Source organism: Xyrauchen texanus, chromosome 31 (assembly GCF_025860055.1).
Source record: "Xyrauchen texanus isolate HMW12.3.18 chromosome 31, RBS_HiC_50CHRs, whole genome shotgun sequence".
Taxonomy (NCBI): Eukaryota; Metazoa; Chordata; class Actinopteri; order Cypriniformes; family Catostomidae; genus Xyrauchen; species Xyrauchen texanus.
The window spans coordinates 35,334,762-35,356,136 of NC_068306.1; the positions used below are offsets into that span (position 1 = coordinate 35,334,762).

At 40.6% G+C, this 21,375-nt stretch overlaps 1 protein-coding gene and 3 non-coding genes across 4 annotated transcripts; all 4 read left to right on the forward strand.

The window, feature by feature from the left end:
- Positions 1-1,932: 1,932 nt before the first annotated feature.
- On the forward strand, positions 1,933-21,033 carry LOC127625122 (T-complex protein 1 subunit zeta-like). The gene is made up of 14 exons (XM_052100207.1): positions 1,933-2,123; positions 2,774-2,837; positions 12,291-12,425; positions 12,536-12,709; positions 14,107-14,210; positions 14,680-14,790; positions 14,897-15,056; positions 15,606-15,688; positions 16,934-17,030; positions 17,143-17,290; positions 17,494-17,627; positions 17,752-17,854; positions 19,893-19,965; positions 20,514-21,033. The coding sequence occupies exons 1-14, from the start codon at positions 1,987-1,989 to the stop codon at positions 20,584-20,586; spliced, it is 1,596 nt and encodes a 531-aa protein (XP_051956167.1). The 5' UTR covers positions 1,933-1,986; the 3' UTR covers positions 20,587-21,033.
- LOC127625572 (small nucleolar RNA SNORA22) lies at positions 15,393-15,529 on the forward strand. Its single transcript, XR_007968307.1, has one exon. It is a non-coding gene; the product is annotated as a small nucleolar RNA SNORA22 (small nucleolar RNA).
- Positions 15,734-15,867, forward strand: LOC127625571 (small nucleolar RNA SNORA15). Its single transcript, XR_007968306.1, has one exon. It is a non-coding gene; the product is annotated as a small nucleolar RNA SNORA15 (small nucleolar RNA).
- Positions 20,005-20,141, forward strand: LOC127625570 (small nucleolar RNA SNORA15). The gene has a single exon (XR_007968305.1). It is a non-coding gene; the product is annotated as a small nucleolar RNA SNORA15 (small nucleolar RNA).
- Positions 21,034-21,375: the final 342 nt, after the last annotated feature.

Here is a 21,375-nt window from a genome sequence, read left to right on the forward strand (position 1 = left end):
GTTGCAAGGTAAATGCTTACTGGCCCAAGTCCCTACGATAGTTTATTTGATATTGTGATGTCTAGATATAGCAAATCCCTCCTTCACTGCAAGTCGATGAGACTTTTCACTCATTTTATCATACATCAAGTCAGTAAGGTCTTTTAGAAAAGTACAGCCCCAATGCTGTTGCAAGCACCACAATTTATGACATTATTTGTACATTACTAAGCATGGAATAACAACAATTATAATAAAACTAAATACATTATTTTAAGGTTCACTCAGTTATTTTTCCTCATTAAAAATTATTCTAAAGGAATGAATTGTAATTTTAAAACACTTGTATAAAAATATGATCACTCACATGAAACGAAGACCCCAGTCATATCAGTAATCTTATACAAGCATGTGGAGAGGGTGCCCTCATGTGGCTGCCATGTTAAAATTACATGACCAGCCTAACATGACTGTCTTATTTCAGTAACCACACTTTTGTTGGACACTTTCACTCATGGATTAATTAAATGACTATAAAATGATCATGTTTGAATGATGTTGCATCCATGCCCCATATGTGTCCAAGACGATATAAACTAAATTAATTACTGCTTGAACCTTTATTGCTTGAACATTTATCATAATGCAATCATAACAACCTGGAGCTGAAAACGCTCAAAACGGTGGAGATGATTGTGGACTTTAGGAGGAACACCCCTACATTGACCCTCCCTCAGCATTCTAAACAGCACTGTGGCAGCAGTGGAGTCATTCAGGTTCCTGGGCACTACCATCTCACAGGACCTGAAGTGGGACACCCACATTGACATTGTGAAAAATGCCCATCAGAGGTTGTACTTCCTTCCCAGCAGAGGAAGTTCAACCTGCCACAGGTGCTGCTGAAACAGTTCTACTCAGCAGTCATTGAGTCTGTCCTCTGCACTTCAATAACTGTCTGGTTTGCAGCTACGAAATCAGACATCAGAAGACTACAAAGGTCAGTTCGGTCTGCTGAGAGGATTATCGGTTGCCCCCTGCCCCCCTACAAGAACTCTACACTTCCAGAGTGAAGAAAAAGGCTGTAAAAATCACTCTGGACCCCACTCACCCTGCCCACTACCTTTTTGAACTGTTGCCTTCTGGCCGGTGCTACAGAGCACTGAACACCAGAACCATCAGACACAGGAACAGTTTTTTCCCTCAGGCTATCCAGCTCATAAACAGTTAAAGCCGCCCCATTGAGCAATAATTATGTGCAATACACAGTTTAGTCTATTTATATTATCTAACATATCCTCTTCTGCCATTACATACAAAGGGGGGAGAAAAAAAAACTTTTTGCACTGTACATAACATTTTTGTACTTTATATAACAGATTTGTTTTAGATTTGCACTATGTATGTGTGTGTGTATGTATGAAGGTGTGTGTCTGTGTGTATGTACGATATAATATATATATATATATATATATATATATATATATATATATATATATATATATATATATATATATATATATATATATATATATATATTATCTATGTCTTGCTGCTGTTTTTGTATTGTTGTACACTGAAAGCTCCTGTCACCAAGACAAATTCCTTGTATGTGTAAGCATACTTGGCATTAAAGCTGATTCTGATTTAATAAAAAAATGGCTAATACAAAATAATGCATGTATAGTATAATATATTAGTATCATAATAATATTAATAATAATTGCAATAATAATAGCATTTTATTAAAAAGGAAGTAATTCAAAATATACAAAAAAGCACTCAAGAACTGTATTTTTTCATACTCATGTCTAGGCGAGGCTGGCCAAAGACAGTCACTCTAACGAACCAATCAATAGACTAGATCTATAAACGTCATGTGTCTTTTGACCAATCATAGCGTGCTCGGGGCGAGGCTGAGACAGTGCATGCTAGAGGCTTCTGGAAGCGGTGCGTATGCGAGTTTCTCTTCCGTTATCCGCGTGAATCCCTGCTCTTCACTTTAGCAGAATGTCCGCGGTAAAAGCTCTCAACCCGAAAGCAGAGGTCGCCCGGGCTCACGCGGCCTTGGCGGTGAACATCAGTGCCGCCCGTGGACTTCAGGATGTGCTCAAAAGTAACCTGGGACCTAAAGGAACCATGAAAATGTGAGTTTGTCGTGATGCGGCGGGAGACGTGTGACTCAGTGATTCAGCTCAAGCTAACCTGCTAAGAGCCTAAATAAACACGTGTTCCGGCGTCTACGCACAATTTCCATCTTATCACGAAGTAATAAAACAATGTTTAGCAGTGGTTAAATAAAACAGTTTTTAATAAGAACAGTGTAGGTTTCTAACAGGTATTAAAACTAATATACACATGTTTGCCATGTAAGGTAGCTGTTAGCCTAACATGACAATTAACTTAATAAAACATCCACGTTCATAAATATACCCTTTGAACAGCATGAATACCCGTTTTTACATGCTGTGATGGCAATGCTGCCTTTAATATCAGTCGCAGTCACCCATTTAAGTGTCTAATGAGACCCACCCATTTTAACTAGTCATGTCTTTGTGTTGACTTTTGGTGTGCGACATGTAATTCTCTTTGCCTGTTAGTGTTAATCGGATTAATAGTTTTGGTATGTTTACAGTAACCTCATTTTACTAAATCAACTTCATTATATAATGTTTTCATTTCAATGTTTAAGATCCAGTGCTGCGTAGACAACGGAGTCTGCGTAGATTGCTTTGTCTCATACTTGTTTGGGATTTAATGGATGAGATGGTTTGATCAATGTTCGTTCCTTCCACAGGCTTGTGTCTGGTGCAGGAGACATCAAACTCACCAAAGATGGAAATGTTCTGCTGCATGAGATGGTATGAGCTTCGCTTCCTTTTGGTGTGCACATGTGAACCTGCTGAAGTTTGGATATGTTCAAGTTGTGTACTTTTTAACACACAATTAATTAGTTTGGTACCATATACTGTAGATATTTTAATTTAAATATTAAATAAACAAATTCAGCTAAAAGTAAAATGTCGTCATCACTAATTCTCACAACATTCCAACCCTTTTATCCATAAAACACAAAAGATGTTTTGCAGAATGTCCAAGCTTTCAAACCGAAGGAGTGTGTATGTTTACTGTAAAGGTCCGAAAACAACATAAATGTGTTTTTATTTATCTATCAATGCACAGTATTCCAAGACTTCTGAAGCCATACACTTGCTTTGTGTGAGGATTTGCCTTGTTGCCAAACACAGTTCCTCACTTAACCTGTTGAATGACTTAAGAAGACTTGGAAAATTTAGAGTCATAAGGACTGCTTCTATGGTGCTTATTGTCCATTTTGTCAGTGTACATCATTGTCTATGTTTTCTGTATGGAAATGAGCAGCTCGTACATTCTGCAAAACATCTGTGTTTCACATATGTAAGAAAATAATGTGTAAAAGTGGAACTGGTGAGAAAACGAAAAAATATAAGTTCATTTTTGGATGAACTTTTCCTGTAAACACTTAATGGTGCTTGTCGCTCTTGTGGTTTTTTAGATCAATGTTATAAAAATGTTGTCTGCAATAGAACAAGGGCTCTCAATCAATAAACATTTTTAATCGACTTAATCACACGATGTGCCGATTAATTAATACAGTTAATCATGTATCAATATTTACTGCGGTAAAACACCCAAACAGGGTCTGAAATGAACACACAGCATGCGCCAAATGTGGGGAATTTTTAATTTCTTTGGTCAGTGAATTTGGCAGTTTCAAACACCACTCTGGCGTGTGCTTTTTCCTTTCTGTTCAGTTTGTTAGCTTGTAAAATAATGTAACTGGTTCCAGTTTTGTCCTCCAAGGGGCACTGTAGGCCTACAGTCATTAGGGCTGCAGATGGTTACTTAAAACTGCTCTGTGCTGGTTTTCATGCTGCTCATTGATAGTCTCAGTAAGTGGTAAATTTAGAAGCAAGATTCCAGAGGATGTGCGAGTAAGTTTTAATTACTCACAACAATGCATACAAATTCTCTGGTAATGATTGTGTTATTATAATACAGAACCCATATGAATTGCATGTTGTTCGGTTTTGTTAACGGGTTCTTCAAAGTGCATTCTTAAGGTAATAAGGTAATAATAGCCAGTTCTTTTGAATCTACAGCGTGAGACGTGACAGTGGGATTCTAAAACAAATTACTCTTAATAAGCCGGTTCTTTTGAATCTACAGAGCGAGACATAATACCTGATTGTGTTTGTTTATTAAAAAAACTCTCTTGAGCCAGTTCTTTTGAATCTACAGCATGAGAAATAACACACGGTAGTGTGATTCCCAAACAAATGTCTCTTTTCAAAAACATACTCAAACAAAAGCCGGTTCTTTTTAGTGAATCGACAAATACACTACCATATGTGTCCTTTTCCCAAATTAACAACTCTATGATCCAGCTCTTTTATTGAGTCAAAAGGACTTATGAATAAGGTTATAGCTGACTGAGTTGATTCACTCCAAATAAACCAATAACTGGAACTGTGACATGTGTCCTTAAGACTCATGAGATGTACTTACTGGTCGTTCATATGAAAACATGTAGTTTAAATTGGCACGCTAACTCAGAATGACAGGAGGATGTAGAATGCAACTTTTGCTAGTTTTGAGATGTGGTGCGATCTTCCTGTTGCACAATAGCCCATTTCAGCAAATTTGTAGCCAGTGAGAACCTCTGGCTTCATCACATACCTTATGAGCCAACAGACCTTCATGATCTTACAGCTGGAAACTCTCGAGGGAAAACACAATGCTAAATATCCTTCATCTGCCACCATAGTGCACCTATGAGTTCTGGGACTTCAAATGGGTTCTTGCCCACAAGTCACCATCCAATGCATCCTCGATATTCGGCCTGATCGAGAACATATCCAGGTAATTTAATGCATTCTCGGTACTTGCATTCTTGAGTATTGCAATTCGGCAGTGGATTTTATGGTGCATTCTAGTAGTTTTAAGGAGAGAACATTGCAGTGCCCTGTAAAGAGTTTGCGATTGGGACAGCCCTAGAATTGGCTAACTCCCTGACCTAGTGCCCTGACTACTGAGCTTTGGAACTGATCAAGATTCTGTGGACTGATGAGTTGAAAGTGGAGCTGTTTGAAAGACAGGTCCCGTTACTTCTGGCATAAATCAAACACCGAATTCCACAAAAATTATATCATACGGTCAAGTATGGTGGTGGTGTGGGGATGCTTTGTTGCTTCAGGTCCAGGGCGACTTGCAATAACTGAGAAACACATTAATCCTGTTCTCTACCAGAAAATCCTAAAGGAGAACATCAGTCTGTGTGTTGAAGCTCAAGGGCAACTAGATTATGCAGCAAGACAATGATCCAAAGCATAGGAGTAAATCCACCCTGAATGGCTCAAAAGAAGCAAAATTTAAGTTTTGGAGTGTCAAAGTCCCGATTGAGATGCTGTGGCTGTTCATGCTCAAAAACCTTCCAATGTGGCTGAACTAAAGCAGTTCTGCAAAGAAGAGTGGGCCAAAGTTCCACCACAGTGTTGAGCGACTGATCTCCAGTTATCAGAAGCTTTTGATTGCAGTTGTTGCTGCTAAAGTTGGCACAACCAGCTATTAAGTTTAAGGGGCCATTTTGTTTTTCACATTGGTGAATAAATGTGTTGGATAACTTTTTTGCTTCAATACATATATATATATATATTTTAAAAACTGTATTTTGTGTTTACTCAGGTTGCCTTTGTTTTGTTGTCTCTCTTTTGAAGATCTTGGAGTGCTTTCACACTAGCACTTTTGGTGCACACCCGGGGTTGAATGATGTAAAAGTTTGGTTCCTTTGGATAATGTGAACGCTGTTTTCTGAAATTGGGTTCGCACCGTGAACCGCACCCAGGTCCGCTTGCAAATGTGGTCTGGAGTATGGTTCATGCAAGCTCTAGTACGGTTCGCTGCTAATATGAATGCAAGCGTAACAAATCATGAAGTGAACCGCTTGTGAAGATGTTTAATTTGAGTCTATGCAGGCTCACAATTGCAATTATTATTGTATAATGCATTTCTCCTACCAGCTTGTGTCCAAATACTCTGCATTCAGAGAGCAGGCCACTTCTCATTTCTTGTGGCAGACAAACTCTTAACATCACATCATTGCACATTCAATGCATCTGCGGGAGACAAAAACAAGTGTTCTGTGAATGGATGTTTTAGTGGTAAATCCAAAGAGATGTATATTTTAACCTGTTGATACGCAATTCCCCACATGCGGTGGTGACGTCACTCTACTTGCGTTTAATATGTAATTTACTGTCTAAAAAATGCAATGAATGTTAAATGATGACCTTTTCACAGGTCTCAGGCAGGGGTGACCAACCCTGCTCCTGGAGAGCTACTTTCCTGCAGAGTTTAGCTCCAACACACCTGCCTGTCATTTTCAAGTAATCCTAACGACCTTGATAAGCTGGTTCAGGTGTGTTTGATTAGGGTTGAATCTAAACTCTGCAGGTCACCCCTGGTCTAAGGGTTCAACATTGATATCCAATCTCTGTTTCACAATAGCAATGCTCCAGAAACAGCCATTTGTTTATTTGTGCCAGGAGTACAAATTAAAATATGCAATATCAAAACGGGACTTCATACCTTTGTTCATACGCCACACTTGGGTCAATTGTCCATGGCAAGATTTCATTGAAAAACATCCAATAGCACTTTTTGTCCATAAAAGTGATTAATCTGAGAAATATTGATATTCTCCATTGTTTACATGAGATCTCGTCTGAAAGAATTACCCTTCGTCGTCGTTCTTCAACAGCAGCATTCATGTTGTAAAACTGTATATGATCTTATGTATTAGAGTCTCGTAAACAAAATGAGTCTGTCTACAAAGTCTTTTGAGATAGCACATATTAATTCTGAAACTTTGGAAATAAAGCCCAAAGTGTCTTTCAAAATATACTACAACTGTATCCATACTGCAAAGGCTCCAATAAATACAACCATTTAAGTTTAGGTATATCGTTTTTATGGTTTGTGCCCAAAAAGGGTTGAGTTATCAACAGGTTAATAACACAGCAAAACGACTCGGTTACTAACGTAACCTCGGTTCCCTGAGAGGAGGGAACGAGTATTGCGTAAGTAGCTTACGCTATGGGAAAACTCCGTTTCTCGAGAAATATTGAAGTCTTTATGTAAAACGCATTGCAGCTGCACAGCAGACAGCAATGAGCGAGGCAGCTTGGTCATTGGCTGTGCTGCGGCAACTTACTCGAACCAATGACGGGCGACTCTGAACGCAGCGACCAATGAGCCGCTTCACACCACGCGCTCAGAGCCCGCCAAGATTGGCGTGGCTAAGGCTATATATTAGGCGCCCGTCATGAGAGTTCTTTAGGTTCAATCGACTGAAGCGACTGTCCAAGCACAAGCACGGCAGCTTACGCAATACTCGTTCCCTCCTCTCAGGGAACCGAGGTTACGTTAGTAACCGAGTCGTTCCTCTCGAGAGGTCTCTCCTATTAGCGTAAGTAGCTTACGCTATGGGAACACCATGCAAAACGCCGTGCGTGCTGACTTCAGCTCTATAAAGCCAGAGGCAGATGCCTGAGCCTTAAAGCAAAGTGATTATTCAACGAGCCGCCAACGGCGAGCTATATAATGGGATAATACAGAGCGCCTTTGCCCCAAGGTGGCCCATGGTGGGGCGCTCATTGTAAAAACACACGCACATATCTTATGTACTGATTTTTCTTTTTACTGATATGCATAAACTCCCTAAGTCAGTCAGAGACGGACCTTATAAGGGAGGAGATAATGCTCAGCATATATGTACTCCAGTCCATACTACAGTCAGGCTGATAGAATGTTGGAATTCAATGAGGGGACCTGTAGGTTATAAAACCTGAAATGTCGAAGGCGAGGCCCAGCCTGCCGCCGCACAAATATCCTCAATGGGTATCCCACTCGACCATGCCCACGAGGAGGCCATGCTCCTCGTAGAGTGAGCTCTGACGCCTATGGGGCATTGAAGGCCCTTGGCTTCAAAGCCAGCGCTATAGCATCTACTATCCAGCGCGATATTCTTTGCTTTGAAACTGCGAGACCTTTAGTGCGGCCGCCAAAGCATACGAATAATTGTTCCGTCTGTCTGAACAGGGCAGAACGTTCCAAATATACTCTTAGCGCCCTGACCGGGCAGAGTAAATTAGCGTCGCTTTTGTCTGCTGAAGACGATAGCGCTGCCAGAGATATCACCTGTACTCTGAAGGGTGTGGAGAGCACTTTAGGAATATACCCGTGCTTTGGTCTAAGGACAACTCTGCAGTCGTTAGGTCCAAATTCCAGGCAAGCAGTGCTTGATGACAGCGCGTGCAGGTCGCCCACTCTCTTGACTGAGGCGAGTGCCAGCAAGAGCGCAGTTTTGAGCGAGAGCTGTTTAAGGTGCACGGTTCAGAGAGGTTAGAACGGGGCACTCTTGAGTGCGTCCAGGACCGTGGCCAGGTCCCAGATCGGTACCGAGGGGGGCGAGGAGGGTTCATCCTCCTAGCGCCTCTTAGGAAACGAATGATTGGGTCATTTTTCCCTAATGAGCGTCCTTTATCAGGATTGTGTGACGCCGCTATGGCAGCCACATAGACTTTGAGCGTGGAGGGTGTGCGGCCCGCCTCCAGCAGCTCTTGCAAAAAGGCGAGTACACTTGGTATCTCGCACGATTTGGGGTTCAAGCTCTTGGTATCACACCAGTCACTGAACACTTTCCACTTTTGGGCATATAAGCGCTCGTAGAGGGCGCCGCGCTCAGTGATGGTTCTCAACACTCCGCTGGGGAGGTTCTCTGGAACCCGTTGAGGGGCCATGCATGAAGGGCCCACAGATCGGGGCGGGGATGAAGAATCATCCCGTTGGCCTGCCTGAGGAGGTCCAGCCTCAACGGAATCGGCCATGGGGCAGATTGCATCATCTGCATCAGTTCTGGAAACCACGTCTGGTTCTTCCAGAGTGGGGCTACCAGGAGCACTGCACATTTCACCTCTCTGATCCGACTGATGACCTGAGGTAGCATCGCGATCGGGGGAAAAGCATACAAGGGGCAGCTCGGCCAGACTTGGGCGAGAAGAAAAGAGGGCAGTGCGCATTTTCCCTGGAGGCGAAGAGGTCAACCTCTGCTTCGCCCAAGGTTTGCCATAACCACTGGACCGTCAGGGGGTGGAGAGACCATTATCCTGGGAGAACCTTGTCTCTGGACAGCATGTCCGCTCCCTGGTTCAGGACGCCTGGCACATGCGCTGCTCTCAGCGAGCGCAGGTTGTGCTGTGACCATAAGATGAGCTCCCTGGCCATAGAGTGCAGGGAGCTCGTCCTGAGTCCACCCTGGCGATTTATATACGACACTACCGTCATGTTGTCCGTTCGGACCAGGACGTGTTCGTTTTTCAGGTACGGAAGCAGGGCTCTGAGAGCCAAGGCGACCGCTTTCATTTCCAGACAGTTTATATGTAGGCGCTTTTCCGGGTTTGACCAAAAACCGGAGACAGGCCTGCCCTCGTAAAGGGCCCCCCATCCTATTTTGGAGGCATCTGTCGTGATCATTTTTCTCCGCGTGTTCACGCCCAGACTCATGCCGGTTTGATACCAGTCGACGGCCTTCCAGGGCGTCAGGGCTTTTATACAGCCGTGAGTCGCTCTGATTAAAAAGCGGCCCGAGCGCCACGCGTGAGTGGGGACACGGCTCTTGAGCCAGCATTGGAGAGGATGCATGTGCAACAATTCTAGCTGGAGTACAGCTGATGCCGAGGCCGATATGGGCTGAATGCTGGCTGGGGGCGTGTCGCAGTGACGTATGGACCCTGCCGGCGAATTGCATTGTGCTAACACTGAGCTTACAGCTCTCAGAGGCGCGGGAGCGCGCTGAGCAGCTCTGTTGAGTGCCGAGTGCAGGGGTGCGTGTGAGATTACAAGCACGCACGCTATCTCCGTAATGCTCGCAGCATGAGCTGGAGAAATGTTTGAAACTGTATAGACAGTGTTTACGGGTGGGGGTGCATACATTGTGATGCCACTATGCCACTTTCATAAAGCTTCCCGTTCTTAGCGTGGAGTTTCTTGGCTCGCGCGCCGCATCTGTAATGCTCGCGGCATGGGCCAGAGAACTGTTTGAAACTGTATGGGCAGCGCTTATGGGTGGGGGTGCATATACCGTAGTAGGCACACGCGCCATTTTCATAAAGCCTCCCGCTCGCGGCAGGGGGTTTTGGGCATGCATACAGTGTTTGTGTGTAGGGGTGCATGCATGACAGCAGGCACGCGCGTTACCTTTAGAGTATTTCCCGCTTTTACTGGGGAAGTGTTTATAACTGTGGGAACAGTGCTTGTGTGTAGTGGTGCATACATGACAATAGGCACACGATCTACATTTATGGGGTGTCCAGCTTGAGCTGGGGAAGTATTCGGCACTGTTTGGACAGTATTGATATGTGGGAATGCGCACTTTAGTGTGGACACGTGACCCCTTAGTGACACAGGCAGAAAATGACTCTTTTTGTTATTTCTGCATGTTGCCGTTAAAACGGCGTTTGATTGCAGGTGAGCGAGTTCTTTGACTGGCCCATTGACTGCTGTACAGACATTTCCAGCCGCTTGTAAGGGGACTGGGTAATGTTTTACACGTTTTGGAGAGAGTGGTCCGGCTTTTGCGAGACACGCACTCTCTCTCTTTCTTCCTATGGCTAGGAAGGCTTACGAGGCTCCGGGTTCAGCATGATCCTGGGCCGAGGTCCCCGTCGCTCAGGCGGCTGCTTTCGGTTGGTGGAACGCGAGCAGCGTCGAGCGTCCGTTTCAGGTCTGGGCTGGGAGACGGGAGGCGCCGCCCTGGCTCGCTGCTGCAGCTGAGGCGGTCTCTGGCGGCTCTGTGACAAGCTGGAGCGCTTAGGCAGGAAGTGACGCATAGCCTGCGAATTCTTCTGGGCTTCAGTGAAGCGTTCAGCGCCGGTCCGAACAGGCCGCTTGGGGCGATAGGCGCGTCGAGGAATGGCGCCTTATCCGCGTCCTTCATTTCTGTTAGCGTCAGCCACAGATGGCGCTCAAGGACAGTCAGATTAGCCATGGCCCGGCCGATGGATTGGGCGGTGGCCTTTGTGGCTCGCAGGGCTACATCAGTGGCGCTGCGCAGGTCCTTCAAAGCCTCAGGTTCAGGTCCAGGCGAACACTTGAAAAGTTATTGCTTAGTAAAGGATATAAGGTGATGCGCGCCGGATGGCGTAGCAGAAGGCTTTGAAGGCGGCTGAAGGCGTGTGGTTCCAAGCGATCGAACCAAGTGAGAAAGCACCCTTATTTAGGATGAAATATGCACAAACAAGAAATCAGGAAGGGGGCAAATACTTTTCCATATTACTGAATATTAACGTTAATGATTAATCATTAATTTCCACAACGATTGATTATGAAAATGTATGAAAATTGACATCCCTATTTAAAATACAATTTTAGTTTTTTGTTTTAATGAGTGAATAATCTAAAAAAAAAAAATCGAAATGTTATGTCTACCATAATTAAATATTTCATAAATAATAAAACAATGCATTAAATTGCAATTGGTGTGCTCATATATGTACATGTGCTACTGCTACAGTTTCTTAAAAACATCAAGCTTGAATTGCGCACTTACAGTTAGTGGGCCATGATTAATTTAATGTTATTTTTTTGGTCATAATCACACTAAATGAACTGTTTAAATGGACAGCTCAATTTAGAATCTATTAGTTTTAAGTCTTTATGGGCTTATTCAATTAGAATGCTCATTATTTGAGCTGCTCTCTAAATCTTCATGAATAATTGTTTTGGTAACGCTTTACAATAAGGTTCCATTCGTTAACATTAGTTAATGCATTAGGCATCATGAACAAACAATGAATAACATGTTTTACACTTATTAATTGCAATACTAGTTAATAAATATACCATTGTTTGTTCATAATGCATTACCTAATGTTAACAAACAACTTGATTTTAAAAATGTATTAGTATCTGTTGAGTGACATTACCCAAGATAAATAAATGCTGTAAAAGTGTTGTTCATTTTTAATGTAAACTAATATTAATCTTGTTGCACTCTAATCTTGGATCGTATTTTTCTGATACAATTGAAAATTTGTAATGCAGCACTTTTCATACTACTGTCTCCTTAAATGAATTGCTTATTTTGTATTCTTCCTCTTTTTGTAAGTCGCTTTGGATAAAAGTGTCTGCCAAATGAATAAATGTAACTAATATAGTTAACAAATGGAACCTTATTGTAAAGTGTTAACATTCTTATTTTTATTGACCCGTTTCAGCAAATCCAGCATCCCACCGCTTCTTTGATCGCCAAGGTGGCCACAGCCCAGGATGACATCACAGGAGATGGCACAACATCAAATGTGCTCCTCATCGGAGAGCTTCTCAAGCAGGCAGACCTCTATGTCTCTGAGGTTTGCAAGCACTTTGCATATTTTACACATTTATTTTAACATTTCTTAGTGCTCTTCTTGTATCAGTAGTCATGTTCCTTTGTAAACCAGTCTTCGTCTGTCCTCTGAAGGGTCTTCACCCCAGAGTAATCGCAGACGGCTTCGAGGCTGCTAAGGAAAAGGCTCTTGAGGTGCTGGAGGAGATAAAGGTCACTAAGCAGATGGACCGAGAGACTCTCATCAATGTGGCCAGAACCTCACTTAGAACCAAGGTCCACACCGAATTGGCTGATTTACTCACAGAGGTGAGAGATGCTGTGACTACGTTTTCAGTAGAATTATGGCTCACTTAAAAATGTTTTTTACCCATTTCCTCCAGTCACTGCTGCTTTTGAACTGTTAAAAATTGTTATGCTTTTGTTTTTTGTTATATAGTTGGCACAGTATTACTAAGTTTCTTATTAAGAATTGTATTGTTTTTTTATATGATAAAGAAACAAACATGACACGATAATACAGATTAACACACATGAACAGAAAAATGACAGGTGTCTGCTGTCGATCATATAAGCTACGCTGTAAATATTTCATATAAAGCATTTTTTTTTATCAATTCACCTATTCATTAATCTAAGGGAATTGTGTCAGAGTTAAGATTGTTTCAACGATACAATGTGCATCTTCAACTTCAGGTAATTTAATGTCCCAGAGGTGGATATTTATTCATATGAACAGATTTTTTTCTTTTTGCTGTGTGAATGTCTCAAAGCTGCATTGGAAACTTTTTATCATGCATTCATCCTTTATTTTTGGTACTTATTGGCACAACTGTCTATGTATAGAGATTTTATTGTTTTAGCATTGACCCAGACTTTCATTATTCATATATATAACTCTTAAAATCCATTATAAAAGCGCAAATTATTACATGTTGAAAACTTTGATAATCTAAACAAATAGTGAAACAGTAAACCATTTCAGTATTATATGACTATTATTTCTATCATTTTTGTTTTTTGAACATTGCATCTGTAATTACGTCATTTCCACCACACCAAACAATTTTCCCCTCAACATTTTTTCTAAAGTTAGTGTACTTGTTACTCGAGTCCACAAAAGTGTCACTGAAGAGCATACTTGAGATAAGTGATGTTTGAAGAAAACAAAGAAAAATCAAGGTGAATATCACTTGTAAACAAAATATTTTAATTCAAGCCAAATTACACAAGGTGTGAAAATATTATTTAATTGTGTGCATTTAGGACAAATAAAATATCAGCTATGATTTATATTTTATTACAAAAATATTAAAAAGGTCATTTCTATCAGCATCTTTTCCAGCACAGAATTCAATCACAAAACAGAATTTGAGATGTGCTGGGAATTTTCATGACAAAAATCTCCTGTGATGCATGTACGTACACTGTTGTATTTTGTTAGTAGACAAATTTGAAATATTACAGAGTGAGAATTTTTTTTTTATGAGACTTTTTGAAGTCCAAAGAGCTAAAAGGGCCCAAATTTGAAGAAACACCCTATTACTGAATTTTAATTAAATAAAATAACTAGTGTTTTTAAAGTAACCAATATCTGATTTTTTTTTTTTGAAATATGTGTAGAATATGATTAATTGTATTTTACTGGGCATCTATCCCAAGCCTGTTCAGATTTAAGTGTGACACATTATGATTGTTTTCTTCAGGCTGTGGTGGATGCAGTACTGACCATCAGAAAACCCAACGAGCCCATCGACCTGTACATGGTGGAGATCATGGAGATGAAACACAAAACTGACAGTGATACACAGTAAGACTTCTACTCTTTCCTTTTTCTTGGGTACACCATGCTTTTCCTAAAGGGTTTGTTAACCCAAAAATAAAAAATGCCATGATTTTTCAAACCTGTATGACTTTATTTCTTCTGTACAACACACAAGGAGATGATTGGCTCAAAGTTAGTGTCTGATAGCCAGTGTCATTTAATTGAGTCTTTTTTTTTTTCCCATGCAATGAAAGTGAAAAATGACTGACACTTAATATTCTGCCTAAAATCAAAAGAAATAAAGTCCTAGGGGGTTGGAGGAACAAGCATGTGAGTACATTACCATTTTCACTTTTGGGTGAACTATCACATGCTTCCAAGACGTATCCCAGTCAACAAATAAACTATGAAAAAATCTGCCAAAATAATATGATAGTCCAGTAATAAAAGCAGGAAAGAAAGTGTTTTAATAACAGCTATGGATGTTCTAGCCTTGTTTGTGTTTGATGTTTAGACTAATCAGTGGTCTGGTGTTGGATCATGGTGCCAGACATCCCGACATGAAGAAGAGGGTGGAGGATGCGTTCATTCTCACCTGCAACGTCTCCCTGGAATATGAGAAAACGTACACATTAAAGATATTCTTTTAGATTTGCAGCTTATTACTGAATATTTAAAACATCTATGAATGAAGAAAAATGTGTAATCATGCTAAATATCTGCTCTCACAGAGAGGTGAATTCTGGGTTCTTCTACAAGAGCGCAAATGAGAGAGACAAGCTGGTGAAGGCTGAGAGGAAGTTCATTGAAGATCGGGTGATGAAGATCATTGAGCTGAAGAACAAAGTGTGTGCAGATAACAAGAAGAGCTTTGTGGTCATCAATCAGAAGGTACTGGACATTTAGTATTTTTTTTATTGTTTTTTCTACTATGGAATTGAGCCTAATTTGTTTTGCCCAGATCTCATTTATTAAAAGTGTTTGCCAAGACAAGCAGAATTACCATGAATCTATATCACAGGCTTTTTAAAATGTTATTATAATTTTATATTTGGGATTTTTAGCCTTTATTTTTATAGGGCAGTTAAGGGAGACTTGAAATTGAGGGGATGGGACATCTTAAATACCACGAGCACTACCCACAGTGCCATAGCTCTGACTCATGGGTTTTCTTGCTGGCTTTTAAAATGTTAGTAACCAATGAAAATCATAGTCAAACTGCACTACACGCACAGTGAACACCCATGGGTGCTTGTGTAGCTCTCCTTGGCCTATTTAACTGTGCTATAGTAATGTGTGGTCTGTTACCTCTGCATTAGAAGAGTTCTCTTCCTTCTACATGTATTCATCGGACTAGCACATTCTCTATGCTCGAACCCTAAACTTACACCATCTGTCTGCTGCAGCACTGATTTAATCTGATTGATTGATATTTGACAGGGCATTGATCCATTCTCTCTGGATGCTCTGGCCAAAGAGGGCATTGTGGCACTGCGCCGAGCAAAGAGGAGGAACATGGAGAGGTGAGGGATATCATCAGTATCAGACATGAAAACATTCCTTTACTAGCATGGCTGAATTCTGTGTTACTCTGTTTCTAGTAAATACAGTCAGACACCATGCAAGATCAGCACCTCCTTTCTGTTCAATTAATGATGGGATCAGTCCATTCCCATTGCTTATAATGAGAGTTGGCACATTTAAAAAAAAAATAAAGGCTACTGTGGCTGCTTAAAGGGGTCATATCAGGAACATAAAAATATTTTTATGTTTTTAAATGTTTTTTTGGTAATATGAAAACATACTGTATCTTACATACTAACATACAAAACTCAAAGCTTCCTCCCTGATCAGAAAACACTAAAGAAACTAATCTGAAAAAAAAAAAAAAACACGAATTTACTACTTTCAGACTGAAAGGGATAGTTTACCCAAAAATGAAAATTCTCATGATTTACTCACCCTCATGCCATCCCAGATGTGTATGACTTTCTTCTGCAGAACACAAATTAAGATTTTTAGAATATTTTTTGAGCTCTGTAGGTTCATACAATGCAAGTGAATGGGTGCCAGAACATTGAAGCTCCAGAAATCGCATCAAGCATAAATGTAATCCATAAAACTCCAGGTTCAATCAATAACTTCTGAAGCGATATGATAGGTGTGAGCGAGGAAAAAGATAAATATTTTAAGTTTTTTTTCTCTTTTTTTTTTTTTTTTAACTATAAATTCTCCTCCTTGCTCAGTAGGTGACTGTATGCACAAAGAATGCGAATCGCCAAAATACAAAAGAATGTGAAAGCGGAGATTGTTAGTAAAAAATATTGATCTGTTTCTCACGTACAGCTATCATAGCTTCTAAATGTATAAATTTAAACACTGGATTCATATAGATTACTTTTATGCTGCCTTAGTGATTTTTGGAGTGTCAAAAGTTTGGCACCCATTCACTTGCGTTGTATGGACATGCAGAGATGAAATATTCTTCTAAAATACTTGATTTGTGTTCTGCAGAAGTAAAAGTCATACACATCCAGGATGGCATAAGGGTAAGTAAATTATGAAATCATTTAAATTTTTGAGTGAACTATTAGTATTAAGTGGCACATTTCAGCGCACATAGTGCGCATTTCATTGCAGAAAACTTTATGTATCTCTGGGAAAAACATTTAACTATAGAATGTGCCTTTTTTACTGAAATATTTTTTAATATATTAAAATAGCCTCTCAAATCTGTCTGAACTCTTAATACTTAATCTTCACATTAGACTGACTCTCGCCTGCGGTGGTGTAGCCATGAACTCTGTGGATGACCTCACGCCTGAGTGTCTTGGATATGCTGGGCTTGTGTATGAGCACACACTGGTGAGCAATGTGGTTTGACTTGCCACACTCAAATGTATTCAGTGGCGTCTGCGTAGGATGCGTTTGCATATTTACGTGTGTGTGTGTGTGTGTGTGTGTGTGTGTGTGTTAGGGAGAGGAGAAGTACACGTTCATTGAGAAATGTGGAAACCCTCGTTCAGTGACGCTTTTGGTGAAAGGGCCCAACAAACACACCCTCATGCAGATCAAAGATGCGGTGAGAGACGGACTCAGAGCGGTCAAAAACGCAATTGAAGATGGTAGGTGGAAAAAAGTCTCACCCAACAACATATACATTTTGGACAAGATCTCATGTAGTCAAATGTGCCCATAATTGAAGAATTGGCAATGTATGGAAGTAAACACAAAGTCTAGTGTGATCGCTCCTTAATACTCCTGTTGGTAGTGCTACAGTTCACAAGGGGGCGATATATACTGGTGCTTGATTGTCTCTTCTCTGTAGGTTCTGTTGTGCCCGGGGCAGGTGCGTTTGAGGTGGCTGTGGCTGATGCTCTGGTCAAACACAAGCCCAAAGTGAAGGGCCGATCCCAGCTGGGTGTACAGGCATTTGCTGACGCCCTCCTCATTATCCCGAAGGTACAGACAAAACCAAAGAATCTAAATTCCAAGATCTTATTATATTTTACTTGTGTAATATAATTCAAGCTTCTGATGTGGAATTCCAGATTGGTGGTTTTACACCGTTTCTCTCTTTGTAAAGGTTCTGGCTCAGAATTCAGGCTATGACATGCAAGAGACACTTGTGAAGCTGCAGAGTGAATACAAAGAGTCTGGACAGCTGGTGGGAGTGGACCTGAGCACAGGCATGTGCCCATCTTGCATACATACATACAGCTCAGTGAATGGTCACCTGCCTAGTTAGGCTGGATATTATAGCTGATATTTTTTGGCTTTTTGACTATTAAATGTTGTAAAATGCACACTTATGACAACACCTTCTATATATTAATGCACTGTTGCTTGTTCACCGTAAACAGTCAATGGCTAATTTCACTAATGTAAAAAAAAAAATGTATTGACCATTTGACCAGTTTAAATGTAAGAAACCATCTTAAAACAGTCAAAACATTATGTATATTCAAATCATTTGAAATACTTGATCTATTATTCCAACAGCCAAATCCTATGCTTAATGCTGGTGTAAAGAATGCATATATTTGCAGCGTGCTTTCCTTGCAATATCATCATTGTAAAGGTACAATAGGCTATCTGTAAAACATGACATGCATTCCCTGAATCAACGTTTGCAAATATAGGCATATTTATTGAAATTAATTGCCGTAATGGGCAGTGCAGGACCAGTAAGAGCAGAACTATTAGCCTGTACTAAACAGAATCCACCAAAACAGACATGCCCAGCATATAACAGTAGGCACATAGTTCAAAATAATGTGTAGGTAAAAGTTTGCAGGGAGCGGGGGGAAGTGCTGAATGCTTAGCATATTTTGTGAAATGCTTTATAATATAGCTGTTTGGTTAAAGTTAGATAATAATGGTTAACAGAAAAAAAAAGTCCTATGAGAAATGTAAACCTTTTTGTTTTGTTGTCATTTATCCCCTTTTCTCCCAATTTGGAACGCCCAATTCCCACTACTTGGTTGGGTCCTTGTGGTGGTGCGGTTACTCTCCTCAATCCGGGTGGTGAATGACAAGTCTCAGTTGCCTCTGCTTCTGAGACAGTCAGTCTGCGCATTGTATCACGTGGCTCATTGTGCATGACACCACAGAGAATCGCAGCACGTGGAGGCTCATGCTACTCTCCGTGATCCACACACAAATTTCCACACACCCCATTGAGAGCGAGAACCACTAATTGTGACCACGATGAGGTTACCCCATGTGACTCTACCCTCCCTAGCAACCGGGCCAATTTGGTTGCTTAGGAGACCTGGCTGGAATCACTCAGCACACCCTGGATTTGAACTCGCACCTCCATGGTTGGTTGTCAGCATCAATACTCGCTGCGCCACCCAGGCCCCTCGAGAAATGTAAACCTTAAATATTGTCCTAAAACATGACATCCACTCACAGAATAAAATAGTTTACCAATTTAGCAATTGGGACTTTGTTGAATACTAGCCCACTTGATGAACTGGCAGGTAAAAAATTATGTGTGGGAAAGAAGGCATACCTAGCATACAATAGCCATTTACTACACACTTAGACTACATTTTTGATTTGTAAACATGTTGAAAGATGGGACCAGAGGTAGATTATCCCTTCTCTTGAAAAAGCCTGGTCTGCTGGAACAGAAGTTGCAGAAATAGCAGAATATAATTTTTTATTCTTGCCTCAAAAACACTAACAATTAGGCATTACAACTTGCAAGCCTGCAGAGCTTGGCCAAACATGTGACGTATGCATTCCCATACTTTTCCCAACTTGTGACAGGACGTTTTTGGGTATGCGCCGTGAATGAAAGGGGGAGCCAGCCTGGTGTAAAATTAAACGTTGTATCAGCTCCAGTTATGTACTTTTTATAAATGACTAATTTACTTAAATGAACCAAGAATAATTACTGGATAAGTTTTATTGTATTAGTTGTTTTATCAAAAGAATTTAATAAAATATCTTAATTAAAAAGTCTGTAAACACCATTTGCTAGAATCTGTTCTGTTAAAATCTGAAATTCTCATTTTTAGCAGGCTGCTGAAGGTTCAGAGGGCTTGACATTTTTGCATTTATTGTATTTCCCACCCCTATTTTTGAGTGATCATGCAAATAAAATTTGTATTTTTTTTATTCAGTGAAACATTTGGATGTGAATAAAGTTTCCCAACTCTCGCTTTTGTGCGATTTGAAATTTGTGAGATTTAATGTTTTTTTTATTTTTTTTTGCAGGTGAACCGATGGTAGCAGGTGAGGCCGGTGTGTGGGATAACTACAGTGTGAAGAAGCAGCTCCTTCACTCAAGGTGAGATACTCAAGCAAATGTTGCTGCCAAGAAAGAACAGCATGGCTGAATTCTGTGTTACTCTGCCAATAGTAAATGCAGTCAGACACCATGCAAAATCAGCACACTCTCTGCTTCTGAATAGTGATGAAACTCAGTATATTCAAGTCTCATCACATATGCAGGAGAGAGTACATTCAGTCTTTAGATGCAAGAACACCACATGTTCTATTGAACATCTTGTGTCATGTATACTGTGCACTGCATGCATGGGATACACAGATGACCGACTTACATTTGCCAGTATATACCCAGAGCACACTTGTCAATACTGCATCTCTAAATGCAGTGCACCCAAACTTTTCCAGTGTGATGAATTAACCGGATGTAATATGAGCTGGTATTTATGTTTTTATCAACTTTGGGCTGGATCAAATTAGTTGAAGGAAAAACCCATTATATTTAAGTATCCACCAAGGATTCCATTCCTGACACAAACTCAGTATTGGCTCAGGGTTCAACCTCAAGTTATATATATATTTTTTGTTTTCCTTTTTCCTACTGTACAGCACTGTCATTGCCAGTAACATTCTTCTGGTTGATGAGATCATGAGGGCTGGCATGTCTTCACTCAAAGGGTAAATGTAGTCCAGCATCATGACACCCAACAGGATGAAGAGGGCTGAGAGCGATCAACAGATGCTTGGATCTCTGCGATCAGTGACATCCTGCCCGCCAGGACTCGGACTACGAGCCCATGCTGTTGTCATCACCTGTCTGCTCATTATACTTTTCCATCTAATAATGTCCATTTTTATGATCTAGGGAATGTCACTCCCCTCCAGTCGATTGGTTTATTTATGAGATTGTGTTAAAGTAGCACTGAATTGCATTTCCTTTGTACCCATTAAAACATTTTCAGTTCAGTTAATTGTGTGAATTTTTTGTGAACTGCAAAGAATTGATATCATCAGAGAATTTACAAAACACAATGAAGCCTTATGAGCAGGTTAAAATACAAATTAAGATGTTCAAATGTTTTGAGGTTTAAGGAATATTTGTGGTTCGATACAAGTTAGACCCAATCGACAGCACTTGTGAATAATTTTGACTCGTTCCTTTTTCTTTTTTTTTTTTTTTAAATACAGCAAAAGGTAAATAAATCTGGGTTCCAGTGTGGAAGTGAATGGGGTCAATACGTAAATGTTAAAATACTGTTTCAGAAGTATAGCCACAAGACATAAGCATCATATTTCTTCCATTTAAACCCTGTGAATGTGCAGAATGATTGATAGGCAGGAAGTGCTTTAGGGCCTTCTGATTGGCTAAATAAAGAATCTGACCTGTGGCAGTTTTTTTCTCCAGGTGTTTTGCAGCATTGGGCTGTTTATGCCAATTAGCATTATGCTAATACTATTACATGGCACCTAT

Coding starts and splice junctions, on each gene's coding strand:
- LOC127625122 (XM_052100207.1), top strand. CDS start 1,987: ATGTCCGCGGTAAAAGCTCTCAACCCGAAAGCAGAGGTCGCCCGGGCT. Junction 2,124..2,773: donor CCTAAAGGAACCATGAAAAT/GTGAGTTTGTCG, acceptor TTCCTTCCACAG/GCTTGTGTCTGGTGCAGGAG. Junction 12,426..12,535: donor CAGACCTCTATGTCTCTGAG/GTTTGCAAGCAC, acceptor TGTCCTCTGAAG/GGTCTTCACCCCAGAGTAAT.